Below are 15,000 nucleotides of genomic sequence, written 5' to 3'. Positions count from 1 at the left end.
TAATAATAATAATAATAATAATAATAATAATAATAATAATTGTAATAATAATAATAATAATAATTGTAATAATAATAATAATAATAATAATAATAATTATAATAATTGTAATAATAATAGTAATAATAATAATAATAGTAATAATAATTATAATAATAGTAACAGTACTACTAATAATAAATAAATATGGCGGTACGGTGGCTCAGTGATTAGCACTGTGGCCTCACAGCAAGAAGGTCGCTGGTTCAAGTCCCGGCTGGGTCAGTTGGCGTTTCTGTGTGGAGTTTGCATGTTCTCCTCTTGGCCATAGTGTATGAGTGTGTTTTGTGTGTTTCCCAGTGCTGGGTTGCGGCTGGAAGGGCATCCGCTGTGTAAAACATATGCTGGAATAGTTGGCGGTTCATTCCACTGTGGCGACCCCTGACATGAATAAAGGGACTAAGCCGAAGGAAAATGAATGAATGAATAAATAAACATTACCTGGCGATCTGTCTCTTTCCCATGTATCTGAACTGATGAAGACAAACTCTGAAAACAGAGGAGAAATTAATGACCAGACAGCAGTGTGTGTGTGTGTGTGTGTGTGTGTGTGTGTGTGTGTGTGTGTGTGTTTGTTTTAAGAAAGCAGCTTATAAATCATATTAAAGAAGACCTATAACACCCCTTTTCACAAGCTGTAAAATGCATCTCTGATGTCTCTAGTGTGTGTGTGTGAGTGTGTGTGTGTGTGTGTGTGTGTGTGTGTGTGAAGTTTCAACTCAAAACAGCACACAGATAATGTTCTCTAACTCTCTGATACTGACCCTCTCAGGCTTTGATCCTAACTGTGGTGTGTTGGTGACTGTCGCTTTAAATGCAAATGAGACTGTGCTCTTTTCAGAAGAGGGCGGAGCTACAGATGCCTGTGTGTCAGCATAGTGACAGATGTAAAACAGCAGTGTGTGTGTTGTGAGTTCTGGTTAGGTGTGCATGTGTGCTTCATGCTTCTGTCAGTCTATGTCGCTCCTGTCTCTGTTCATCTAAAACTCCACATCTATAATCCTCTTAGTCTATGCTGACATTATCTTCAGCAGCTCAAACACTCTAATGGCTAATGGACAGACGGCTGCTTCTCACTCAGGGCTGCTGTTTATGTTAATGAGGGAGAGATGGGCACTAGTGGGCGGGGCTTTCCCCCTCTGATGACATCATACAAAGGGAGAATGTCAATCAAAGTGTTTCTGCAGACTGTTTCTATCAAGTCTGATTAGAACAAACACGATTAATTCATGTTTATCATTAGAGGCTGGAGATATTCACACACTGCTGACACACAACTGGGGTTAAACCCCTTATAGAAGTGAATTTGCATAATAGCTCCCCTTTAAATTGTGTTTTAGAAAGATGTAAAAGGGCTGAGTGTTTTTGTGCTGTCTTTAGGGGTATGAGATAGAACATGTCATTTGTATGAGAATCAGCAAAGTGTGAGTGTGTGCAGCACTTACTCCAGCAGACTGAAGAAGTTCATCAGGTCTGTGGGTGAAGCTTTATTCCAGTAGTTGAACAGAGCGTCTAGAACACACACACACACACACACACACACACACACACACACACACACACACGCACACACACACACACACACACACACACACACACACACACACACACATTGTACATGATACAATACAAGAAGCAAGTTCACTGTGTGAGTGTGTGCATGTGCGTATGTGTGTGTGTGCATGTGCATATTTGTATGCGTGTGTATGTGCGTGTTTGTGTGCATCAGTGTGCATGCATGTATAAGTGTGTGAATGAGTGTGTGTGCATGAGTGTGTGTACCTTCAGACATGCTCTTCAGCACATGCAGGAAGCACATCAACACACTCTTGACCTCAGACTGGTCCAGTTTATCAGAGCGCAGTAAAGAACCGGCCAGAACAGCAGCAGCAGCAGCAGTGTGACACTGGGACACACAACACACAACATCAGAGGAAAAACACACAAACACACACACACACACACACACACGCACACACACACACGCACACACACACACACGCACACACACACACACACACACACACACACACATTTACAGCTCACTGAAGGATCTGGAAACTTCTGCACACCTAATTCACGCTTTCCTAAAGGGAAAAACCCAGCATACTTTCTTTTCAAATTTCTGGTGAGAGAAATGTACTGAAACACCTTTATAATTCACTAAAATGTATATATGTGTGCTTCATCATTTGGGAAAATAATTAAAAAGAAAAAAAAATTCAAAGGGGGCTAATAATTATGACTTCAACTTTGTGTATATATATATATATATATATATATATATATTACAATCATACTTGCCAACATCTCCCGTTTTTCAGACCCATCTACCGTTTTGTTCGGTCTCTCGGAAAACTCCCGGAATTTAACCTGCCCCACCCCCCCACTTTTCGTAATCTCCAGCATGCCACTCTTCCGCCTCTGCCTCAACCCAACAATATGTATATATATATATAGTTGAAATCAGAATTATTAGCCCCCTTTGAATTTTTTTTTTCTTTTTTAAATATTTCCTAAATGATGTTTAACAAAGCAAGGAAATTTTCACAATATGTCTGATAATAATTTTTCTTCTGGAGAAAGTCTTATTTGTTTTATTTCAGCTAGAATAAAAGCAGTTTTTAATAGTTTTAAAGCCATGTTAAGGTCAATATTATTAGCCCCCTTCAGCAATATTAGTGTTGGATTGTCTCCAGAATAAACCACTGTTATACAATGACTTGCCTAATTACCCTAACTTTACCCTAATTACCCTAGTTAAGCCTTTAAATGTCACTTTAAGCTGTATAGAAGTGTCTTGAAGAATATCTGTCATCATGACAAAGAGAAAATAAATCAGTTATTATAATTGAGTTATTAGAAATATTATGTTTAGAAATGTGTTCAGAAATTGGGGAAAAAATAAACAGGGGGGCTAATAATTCTGACCTCAACTGTATATATATCGTCACCTTAGAATTTTAAGGTTATATTTGACGTATTTGTCAAAATTGAGCTATGGACATATTCTTATTAAATGACAAATTATTTACATTATGGGATGTTTTTTATATGTTGTTTACATTTTAACACTTTTATTTAAAAAACAAACGTTACACACATACTGTTTGTTATATGGAATACAAAATTTTGAAGGTCAATATCTCAAAATCATTCTGAACACAGATAGAACTAATTCCAAGGTGACGACATATATATATTCGGGAGACAGAACAATACGGGAGGTGGGCGGGAGATGGGTCTGAAATACGGGAGACTCCCGGGAAAAACGGGAGTGTTGGCAGGTATGGCTATAGAGGAATATAGTGCATGTGTGTGTGTGTGTGTGTGTGAATTAGTGTGTATGGGTGTTTTCCAGTGATGCAGCTGGAAGGGCATCTGCTGCATAAAAACATATGCTAAGTTGGCGGTTCATTCCGCTGTGGCGACCCCTGATTAATAAAGGGACTAAGCCAAAAAGAATATGAATGAATGAATATATAAATACTGTATATACACATACAGGTCGAAATCAGAATTATTAGCCCCCCTGAGATATTCAACCTCCTCTTTATTTTTTCCCCAATTTCAGTTTAACGCAGAGCAGATTTCTCCAACACATTTCTAATCATAACAGTTTTAATAACTCATCTCTAATAACTGATGTCTTTTCTCTTTGTCATGATGACAGCACATAATATTAGACTAGATATTCTTCAAGACACCAGTAGAAATAGTAGAAAGGATGAACAACTTTCGGTCTAGTCATGCTCCCTCCTGTGATTGCAATGCATGTTATTGTGAATGTAGTTTGATGTAGTGCAGTGGAGCTCACGTTTCCAAATTCTTTAGCGGCAGCTGTAAACACACACTCAGACATTTCTCAGCACTGTTATAAACAATCACACTCACACACCTGTGTGTGGACAAAAGGGCATGTAGACACACAAAACACCATAATACATGCAGAGCAGACACTCAAAACAGCTGACTACAGGACAGCACAGATGAGGAGGAGAGCAGCGCACACACACACAAATACACACACACACACACACAGGTCTACGCTCGTGTGCTAATGCATCTACCACAGCACAGCACTGGCCAGAATTTTCCCCATGATCCCCTGCCAGACGATCCTCAGTGTGTGGAAACTATGAAAACACTCCTCCGCATTACCCACAATACATTGCGTCTGATTATCCTCTTCGTTTATCACGTGGCATTTTATAAGAGACGTTTGCGTTTGAGTTCAACAGAAGAAGACAAACAGGTTTAGAACAAGTGAAGGATGAGTAAATGGCAGAATTGACCATTTTTGGGTGAACTGACCCTTTAAAACAGCATAAAGGGGGCACTTTAGGGGTGCGGTGGCAGAAGATGGCCTATCGCTTAAAACTACTACATGAATAAAAAACAAGAAAATTGCATTCTGCAAGACTGTCCTCTGGCTAAGGGAACGGAGGTAAAGCCACATGCACACGGGTGCTGGGGGGTCAAGGTTGCAGGGGTCAGAGGTCATGTAATACTTGTGTGGGGTGTGTGTGTTGCTCAGACGATGCTTTGGACAGCAGAGAGAAGTCCATGGTCTGGCGTTTGAGATGGGCAGACAGCAGCGTCTCCTCTGAGTCAGTAAAGAAACGCAGCATACTGGCAGAGTGACGGCGCCTGAAACCCTCCCGCTGGACGACACACAACCACAGATTAACACACTCAGACATATACACACACACACACACACGTATATACACGCATGGCTCATTCCAGAATTGCGGGTACATGTCACGCATTTAAACTGTAATGATGTACAACGACTGTATAATTTACAGTAAACTGAATCTATTATTAATCTATAATATTACAAAATGATTAATATTAATGTAACGGATTCTTTTTTAAATGTGATAGGGAACATCTGATTATGTTACTAACAGTTTGATTTATTATTAAACTTTTTACAGAGTTAACAATAACAGAGTTGACAATAACAGAATTGACAATAACAGAGTTGACGATAATGGAGTTGACAATAACAGAATTGACAATAACAGAGTTGACGATAACGGAGTTGATGATAACAGAGTTGACGATAATGGAGTTGACGATGATGGAGTTGATGATAATTGAGTTGACGATAACTGAGTTGACGATGACGGAGTTGACTATAACGAAGTTGACGATAACTGAGTTGACGATGACGGAGTTGACTATAACGGAGTTGACGATAACAGAGTTGACAATAACAGAGTTGACGATAACGGGGTTGACGATAACGGATAACGGAGTTGACGATAACGGAGTTGACGATAACGGAGTTGACAATAACAGAGTTGACGATAACAGAGTTGACGATAACAGAGTTGACGATAATGGAGTTGACGATAATGGAGTTGACAATAACGGAGTTGACGATAACGGAGTTGACGATAACAGAGTTGACGATAACGGAGTTGACGATAACGGAGTTGACAATAACAGAGTTGACGATAACAGAGTTGACGATAATGGAATTGACAATAACGGAGTTGACGATAACAGAGTTGATGATAACAGAGTTGACGATAATGGAGTTGACAATAACGGAGTTGACGATAACAGAGTTGGCGATAATGGAGTTGACAATAATGGAGTTGACGATAACGGAGTTCACGATAACAGAGTTGACAATAACAGAGTTGACGATAATGGAGTTGACGATAATGGAGTTGACGATAACTGAGTTGACAATAATAGAGTTGACGATAAATGAGTTGACGATAACGGAGTTGACAATGATGGAGTTGAAGATAACGGAGTTGACGATAACAGAGTTGACAATGATGGAGTTGACGATAATGGAGTTAACGATAACTGAGTTGAGAATAATGGAGTTGACGATAACTGAGTTGACGATAATGGAGTTGACGATAACGGAGTTGACAATGATAGAGTTGACGATAAACGAGTTGACGATAACGGAGTTGACGATAACGGAGTTGACGAGAACGGAGTTGACGATAACAGAGTTGACAATGATGGAGTTGACGAAAATGGAGTTGACGATAACTGAGTTGACGATAATGGAGTTGACGATAACTGAGTTGACAATAATAGAGTTGACGATAAACGAGTTGACGATAACGGAGTTGACGATAACAGAGTTGACGAGAACGGAGTTGACGATAACAGAGTTGACGATAACGGAGTTGATGATAATGAAGTTGACGATAACCAAGTTGACCATAACAGAGCTGACGATAACAGAGTTGTTGTAACCGAGTTGACGATAATGGAGTTGACAATAACGGAGTTGACGATAACAGAGTTGACAATAACCAATTTAATGATAATCCAGTTGACGATAACCAAGTTGAGGATAACCATATTGGTGAATCCTAAACATTTTGCACAAATAATGAGAGAAGAATAGTGACACGGCTCAATGCCTTCCAGAGTTTCCCGCCACGCAAGTCACAATCACAAGTCAGTGCTTTACTGTTCTGCTTTTCTATAACCGATGTAACAGAGTTATCCAGAATGTAGCTACAGACACAAAATATATATTTTATGACTAAAATGACAAATAATACAGAAAATAGATGTTTCGTGCTTATTTAACCTAATAAACAGAAAAAAGGACGACAAGTAGACTTAATTAATTGACGATAATTGAAGCCGAATGTATGATTCAGGAGGCGAAGAGAGAAAAAAATAGGCATAATGGGAGTCTTTAGGTTGATGAAATGTGCCTAAATACACAAACAAACATTATTTTACAGTATTTGTGTAATTATTCAAAACTGATTCATTGACATTTTTGCTTTTAAAAAAAAATTATAAAGTTTATCTCAGATACAAGACATATACCTGCAATTTTAGAATCACCTACACATGCATACACACACACACACACACACACACACACACACACACACACACACACACACACACACACACACACACACACACACACACACACACACACCAGCAGCACAGAAACACAAACCAGAGTAAGTCCTGCATAAACAATGTAAACCCACAATGCGAGTCAGCATTACCTTGTCAAGGGGGTGTGGCTTGTCAATGCTGCGCTCTGATTGGCCGTTTCCAGAGTCAGTGCTGATCAGAGAGTTGCGCGAGTCCGTATGACGAACAGAGCTGTGGCTGAGCGGAGACACTGACAAACACAACAAACATCAACACATCTGTACACTACAGATATATTCTCAGGATATTATCAGTCTGCACAGCATTACTCTAACTCTGTAAAGCCTGACATATGAAATAAGGAAATTAGACTACGTATTTTTATAATAGACAACCATTAAAACCCATTGGACAAAGTTTTTTTTCGTTTAGTATCATGTTTGATCTATTAGGCTCACACAGTAAATCTTAGGAGGAAACCCGCATATGCATCTGATATATGGCATTATACACTTGTCAAATGTAATTTGCATATTTTTCCATACATGTTGAAAGCTGCTTGATCAGTATTTTCAGTGAGAACTAACACACTGCATGTGGTGTTGTGATTAATTGTGACGACATCTTACCTGTTCCTGAAATCACTCCAAACAGCTCTTTATGCAGGCCGCCGTCCGCTGGACTGCCCACAGTCTTGTGAGGCGTCATTAAATGATCATCACGGCCATTCTGAAGAAACACACAGAGTCTGAATATCAGTTTTAATATGAGGTCTTAAAGGGCCAGTTCACACAAAAATCAAATTTACTGACTATTTACTCTCCCTCAAGTGTTTCCAAACCGTTAAGAGTTTCATTCATCTGTTGAAAACTAAAGAAGATACTTTGAAGCATGTAGGAAACTGGTAACCACTGACTCCAAAACAAACACAATGGAAGTCAATGGTTACCGGTTTTCAACATTATTTGTTTTATTATTGCTTGGCCTCTTGTTTTCAACACATAATGACATGAATGATTTTTGTTTTATTTATTATTTAATCTCACATTATAATGACTTTTATCTTAAGTTTAAATCTCCTATTCTTTATGTTTTTACTGATTGGCTCTAAGCCTCTCCTGTAAATTTTGTTATTATCATTTTTTTTAAATTTCTCCCTTAAAAAAAGACTTTTAGTCAGAATTTAATGAGTTTATTCTCAATTTTTTTAATTTCTGAAATCTTACAACTTTATTCTTGAAATGCAATGAAATCATTCTCAACATTTCATTTGTGATTAACTTGTAATTGAGTTCAGTCAAGTTTAATCTCACATTATAATGACTTTAATCTCAAGATGCTTTAATTTTTTGTATAACAGCTTGGCCCTAATCCTCTTCCCTAGTTATCACAACAAAAATATTAAATATTACATATTTTCCAAGTATTCCTAAAAGTAACATGAAATTATTTGTTCAGTATTCTTTGATTAGTAGAAAGAAGAGTTTATTTGTATAAGACACCATGACTGTATAATGTCTATATTCCATTACTGTTACTTCTGACTGATGTGCTGCAATTCCATTTTGAGGGATGTAAACAAACACAATAGTCCCATATTTCCAGTTTTCCATTTTTTAATTTCTATACCTTCCGAGAATGTAAAAACAACCACATATTGATAAATAATGTTATGATGGCTGTTTTAGCATTAAGTTATGATTGAATTGCCTCTTGTTACAGTTATGAAATAGTTTGATAACAAGCAGGAAATGTTCACGGGCCAATGACATGACCATATTAAAATGGTCTTTAAGACTCAATCCCAGCACTAATGACTAAAACCTGCTTGTACAGTGAATAACCACTAGAGGTCAGTCTTACACTGTTGATCTGACTGAGTGGAGCCGCTTCTGTGCTGATGCTGAATCTGTGCACGTTATCCAGCAGCAGACTGAACACTGACAGGTAAAGAGTCACCAGACGAGCCTGCTGAGCCTGAACACACACACATCATGATTAACACATGCTTATATTAACATACACACACTTGTTTCTGTGAATTGTGGGGACATTACATACAGTAGGTTTCCATTGTTTTTATACTGTACAAACTGTGTTTTCTATTGCCCTAACCTCACCCTACCCCAAAACTATAACTGTCAACCCTCCCATTTGTCCCAGGATTCTCCCATATTTTACAGTTCTATCCTGCTATCATCCCGTAAAGGAATTTTTCTGTATTTCTTCCATATTTTCAGTCTTTCTCTTAAGGGTGGCAATAAACATTAAAGAGCCGACCCTCCCACTACGCAACCCATACCGCCGAACCACCAGGGGCCGCCCTTTGCTCTTAAAGGTGAATATGTTCTGTGCTTTCATTTTATTTAGGCATGAAAACACTTTGAAATAAATATAAAAACGGCGTGAACCCCTTTCTTTTAATTACAGGTGCCATCGCCCCTCATATGCAATCCTCAAAACAGTCATTGTAGCAGTGCGTGACTGTCAGCTGACGCGCTCCATAGTGATTAATAGATGCTGTTTCCCCAGACGGATTGTGTACACGCAGTTTGAAGCAGAGCGAAGGTATGGGTTTGGGGTGCGTTTAAACAGACATATACACATAATTACTAATAATTTTGGTGGGGTGTTTTTTAAACACAACTTATTTTATACGAAATGAGCATAAAAAGTTAGGAAAGCAGTCGAATGTCCCTTAATATGGGGGGTATATCCATTATTTTCACATCCCAATGTTGACAGATATGCCCAAAACACAACCCTCATAGGAGACTGTGTGCAGTTTTACTTTCTGAAATAAACTCATTCTGTGTGACTTAAAAGCTTTTGGAGAAATGAGGACATTAGCAATCCTCATATTTTACCAACTACTTGTATCTGTGTCATCCCCATGTCATTATCAGTGGTGTAGAGTAACTAATTACATATACTCAAATGTCTGTAATTGAGTAGTTTTTCTCAGGAATTATACTTCACTAAGTAGTTTAGGAAGTGTGTACTTTTACTTTCCCTTGAGTACATGTTTAGTGCAGTATCGGTACTTTTACAGAAGGTAAATGGCGTCGTATTGAACTACCTCAAGACATGTGCGCTTTATAATTGCAGCAAACTGTTTGAAAGCATTAAAAGTGCCCAGAAGGATGTCTGAAATCTTTACACGCAATGACAGAGACTGTTTAGAAGCGTATCGCTGATGAGAATATGCAGATGTTTACTGTATGATGACCGAAATGGCCTTAAGCACCCAGCAGGCACAAGATGTCAACATGACGTCAGATTAACGTTGTACCCCAACATCGTGGGAACGTTGCATTTTGTTTGGAAATTAAAATCAGGTTGATGTCAATGTCCAACGTCCAACCTAAAATCAACCAAATATCAACGTCTAATGATGCTACAGCTTGACGTTGTGTGGGTGTTCCCACTATGACGTCTATCAGACGTATTTTGGTTGCCATACCTGATGAATAAATGTCAGTATTTGACGTCAATATGATGTTGATTTAAGATGTTGGCTCGATGTTGGATTTTGGTCACTTTCTAACACAACCTAAAATCAACCAAATATCAACGTCATTTGATGACATTATTGGACATCAAAATAGCATTGTTCTTAGACACTGGTTAGACAATGAATTTTGGTCACCTGACGTCACAACCTAAATCTAACCTAATATTAACGTCTTATGACGTTGTGTGTCAGCTGGGCGATAACTAAACGCACTACAGAATGTTACGTTTACACACACATCCACAAATTACATGTAAACGCATCAGCTTTATACAGCGTAATACTCACTACTCCTGAGTACTTCTGAAAGGGCTTTTTACTCATACTTTGAGTAATATTTACAGCAGATACTTTTACTTGCCTAAAAATGTAGTGCAGTAAGGGTACTTTAACTCGAGTACGATTTTTCTGTACTCTTTCCACCACTGGTCATTATACAGATTTGTGTCCTGATATGTCACAAAGACATGTACACACACACAAACACACACACACACACACACACACACACACACACACACACACACTGACCTTGGTGCAGTATCGGTCATCGAAAGCGTGTTTGATCATCAGGTTTTTGAGCACCGCTATGCTGATCTGCCGGATGTCTCTGCACTCCTGCACCGCTGCGCTCACCTCCCGCAGCAGCAGACCCACCACAAAGTGATTCTTGCAGAAATCATCCGTCAGAGAGTAATCCAGCTGCAGATCTGGCACATTCATGAGGGAGCGTTAGTTTAATAATTTATAAATTAATAGTAAAGCAGAGAGCAGCAATGTACAGCTGAGCAATTATTCGCCCTCCTGTATATTACCTTCCCCAATTTCTGTTTAACGGAGAGCAGATTTCCTCAACACATTTCTAATCATAATAGTGTTAATAACTCATCTCTAATAACTGACTTATTTTCTCTTTGCCATGATGACAGTAAATAATATCTGACTAGACTCATTGAATCAGCCCTCTGCACGGTTTAGCTCAGCTACCAAATCTGACCCTTGAAGACTACGTTGAATAGTTCGGACTGCTGAGCGAATCACTGGTACAACCCTTCCTACTCTCCAAGAACTGCACTTATCCAGAGCGAGCAGAAGGGCTGCCAAAATCACTCTGGACTCCTCACACCCAGCACACTGCCTCTTTGAACTGTTACCTTCTGGTGGACGCTACAGAGCACTGCGCACCAGAACAGCCCGACACAGAAACACTTTCTTCCCTCAGGAAATCCATCTCATGAACACTTGATGATAATAATTGTAAAACAAACATCACTACTTCTTATACACATACAGTTGAAACCAGAAGTTTACATACACTCTAAAAAAGGAACATAACCATTTTTTTAAATGTCTGATGGTAAATCTGACTAAATGTTTATTATTTTAGGTCTGTTAGGATTACTTAAATCATTTACATTTGCTAAATGCCAGAATAATGAGAGATTTTTTTATTAATTTCTAGTCAGTCCTAGTTCACACACATTTCCTTGGTGTTTTTTAGCTTTGCTTTTAAACTCTATAACGTTGGTCAAATGATTTGGGTCTCCTTCCACAAGCTTCTCACAATAGTTTGCAGGAATTTTGGCCCATTCCTCCTGACAGAATTGGTGTAACTGAGTCAGATTTGTAGGCTGTCTTGCTCACACAAGCTTTATCAACTCTGCCCACAAATTCTCTATAGGATTGAGATCAGGGCTCTGTGATGGCCACTCCAAAACATTCACTCTGTTGTCCTTAAAGCACATTTGAACTCTTTTGGCAGTATGCTTAGGCTCATGGTCTGTTTAAAAGACCCATTTGTGGCCATGTTTAATCTCCTGGCTGATGTCTTGAGATGTTGCTTCAGTATTCCTACATAATGTTCTTTCCTCATGATGCCATCTATGCTGTGAAGTGGACCAGTCCCTCCTGCAGCAAAACAGCCCCACAACATGATGCTGCCGCCCCCATACTTCACAGTTGGGATGGTGCTCCTAGGCTTGTAAGCTTTTGTCCTCCAAATGTAACACTGGTCATGATGGCCAAACAGTTCAATCTTAGCTCCATCAGAGCACAGGACATGTCTCCAAACATGAGTCTTGTTCCCAGTGTAATTTACCTAATTATAATCTGTTTTCTGTTGATTCTGGCTTGTTGATTTTCCCATGTCGTCACACAAGGAAGCAGTGTGTTTGAGGATTTCCTTAAATACGTTTCTACAGTTGTGCCTCCAATGAACTCAAATGTTGTCAATTAGCCAATCAGAAATGTCCAAAACCCTGACATCATCATCTGAGCTTTTTCAGAGGCAGAATAATCTTATTGTATGTAAACTTGACTTTCAAGAAAAGTTAGAACAATTCCTCAACAAACATCTCTCTCATTATTCTGCTATTCTCCTAAAATTATTATTCTGCTAAAGTTTAGCATTAACATCTGACTTTTTTAATGCCTATGTGCCTTTTTATACAGTGTATGGAAACTTCTGGTATCAACTGTATATATATATATATATTTAACAACACACTTTACAAGCCAGTTTGCATATAACAGCTGCACATATAATGCTGTATATAGTAATCTACCTGTACATACACTTGTCAATCTGTATATTTGCATTCACTACTTACTTCTATGTTTAAAATATATTTATGATCTGTGTTTTCTCCTGTCTCTGTCATTCTGTTGCACTGTACTGCACCTCCTCGTATGTGTGAACATACCTGGCAATAAAGCTCTTTCTGATTCTGATTCTTAAAGGCTTCACTAGGGTAATTAGGGTAAAGTTAGGGTAATTAGGCAAGTCATTGTATAACAGTGGTTTATTCTGGAGACAATCCAACACTAATATTGCTGAAGGGGGCTAATAATATTGACCTTAAAATGGCTTTAAAACTATTAAAAACTGCTTTTATTCTAGCCTAAATAAAACATAAATAAGAAATTTCAGGGATGGATCACCTTGAAAGCGCTGTATCCGACCTTTCCCGAACGGCATGGGCAGATTGAGGGGAATATAGTGCTCATGATTGCAGACCACCTTCAGAAACTCAAACTTAAACTCATACAGCGTCTGAGAAACAGAGGGACAGACAAGAAAACAACGTACAGTATATATGGAGATGTGTTTAAAGGAGACCTACTATACCCCTTTTTACAAGATGTCTGATGTCTCTAAAGCAGGGGTCACCAATCTTGTTCCCGGAGGTCCGGTGCCTTGCAGTGTCGGGGCACTGGCTTGATCTTTCTCTTTTTCTCTCCCTGCTTGTCATCCTTGCAGCGTCCATCACTATTACTGATCAGCGTGCACATGGTTTGCTGCACCTGCAACCAGTCTCCTCTAATTTCCTTGCTATTTAAGCTCTACCTTTCCCACTTTCTAGTCGCTAGTGTGTCCTGTCGCTATCCTCTCGCTACGTTATCTTGTCTTGATTCCAGTCATTGTCATTCATTACTTCATGTTCTGATTTTATTTTTCTCTCTGCCCAGTTTTTGCTTGGTTGCCTGTGACTTTTCTCTTTTAATTTTGTATTCATCCCGGCCAGCCACCTACCTTCGACTTCGCCTGTCTGACGCTGAGCTTGTCGTTGTCCCATCCTTCTCCTGATCGATGCCCGCCTGCCTGACTTCTCTTACGCCTGTCGATTTGGACACTGGTTGCCTTGTTACCTTTCGCTCTCGCCAAGCGATCACATCATTTTCACTTGAGTCACGAGGAACAGTCGTCAAAGCTTTGAACAGTTAATAAAATCCTTTGTGTTGACAGCAATTGCGTTTGGATCATTCTCTCTGCTTGTGACATGCAGGGTTTATCTCCAACTTCCCTCAACACACCTGCCTGGGTGTTTCAAGTACACCTAGTAAGACCTTGATTAGCTTGTTCAGGTGTGCTTGATTGGGGTTGGAGATAAGATCTGCAGGACACCGGCTCTCCAGGAACAAGTTTGGTGATCCCTGCTCTACAGTGTGTGTGTGTGTGTGTGTGTGTGTGTGTGTGTGTGTGTGGAGTTTCAGATCAAAATACCCCACAGATAATGTTCTCCAGCTCTCTGAAACTGACCCTTTTATGCTTTGATCCTAATTGTGGTGTTTTGGTGACTGTCGCTTTAAATGCAAATGAGATTGTGCTATTTTCAGAAAAGGGCGGAGCTATGAATGCATGCGTGTCAGCATTTCAAAACAAAACCAGCATCCTATGCTAATGAGGGAGAGATAGGCACTAGTGGGTGGGGCTTTCCCCCTCTGATGACATCATACAAAGGGAGAATGTCAATCAAAGTGTTTCTGCAGACTGTTTTGATCAAGTCTGATTATAACAAACACAATTAATTCATGTTTATCATTAGAGGCTGGAGATATTCACACACTGCTGGCGCAGAACTGGGTTTAAACCCCTTATAACAGTGATGTTTGCATAATAGCTCCCCTTTAAAATAAATAAATGCATGTTGGGAATCATGATCAGCAGTAACAGACCTTTGAGTCTCCAGGCGTGAAGCAGGTGATGTAGTTGTTGATCTGCTTGAAAACAAACCCTCGGTCCATGAAAGTAAAGCAACGCTGGGGAAAAAACACACACA

The 15,000-nt window shown here is 39.2% G+C and overlaps 1 protein-coding gene across 8 annotated transcripts in view; it reads right to left on the bottom strand.

Moving 5' to 3' along the window:
• The window catches only part of zmp:0000001200 (dedicator of cytokinesis protein 9), a 139,704-nt gene that overhangs the window by 29,829 nt on the left and 94,875 nt on the right, over positions 1-15,000 (bottom strand). For all 8 annotated transcript variants that reach the window (XR_008838318.1, XM_056464650.1, XM_056464651.1 and 5 more), the window contains exons 29-37: positions 14,897-14,980; positions 13,382-13,493; positions 10,973-11,151; positions 8,791-8,904; positions 7,557-7,656; positions 7,059-7,177; positions 1,822-1,945; positions 1,485-1,551; positions 481-528 (exon numbers count right to left, since the gene is read on the bottom strand). Coding sequence is in view for 7 of the 8 variants with exons in the window: in XM_056464650.1 (XP_056320625.1) it covers positions 481-528; positions 1,485-1,551; positions 1,822-1,945; positions 7,059-7,177; positions 7,557-7,656; positions 8,791-8,904; positions 10,973-11,151; positions 13,382-13,493; positions 14,897-14,980 (947 nt within the window). In the remaining variant the exon portion in view is untranslated. The remainder of the gene's footprint in view (positions 1-480; positions 529-1,484; positions 1,552-1,821; positions 1,946-7,058; positions 7,178-7,556; positions 7,657-8,790; positions 8,905-10,972; positions 11,152-13,381; positions 13,494-14,896; positions 14,981-15,000) is intronic.

This window comes from Danio aesculapii, chromosome 9, assembly GCF_903798145.1.
Source record: "Danio aesculapii chromosome 9, fDanAes4.1, whole genome shotgun sequence".
In the NCBI taxonomy this organism is placed as follows: domain Eukaryota; kingdom Metazoa; phylum Chordata; class Actinopteri; order Cypriniformes; family Danionidae; genus Danio; species Danio aesculapii.
This window is presented reverse-complemented; position numbering and strand designations above follow the sequence as displayed.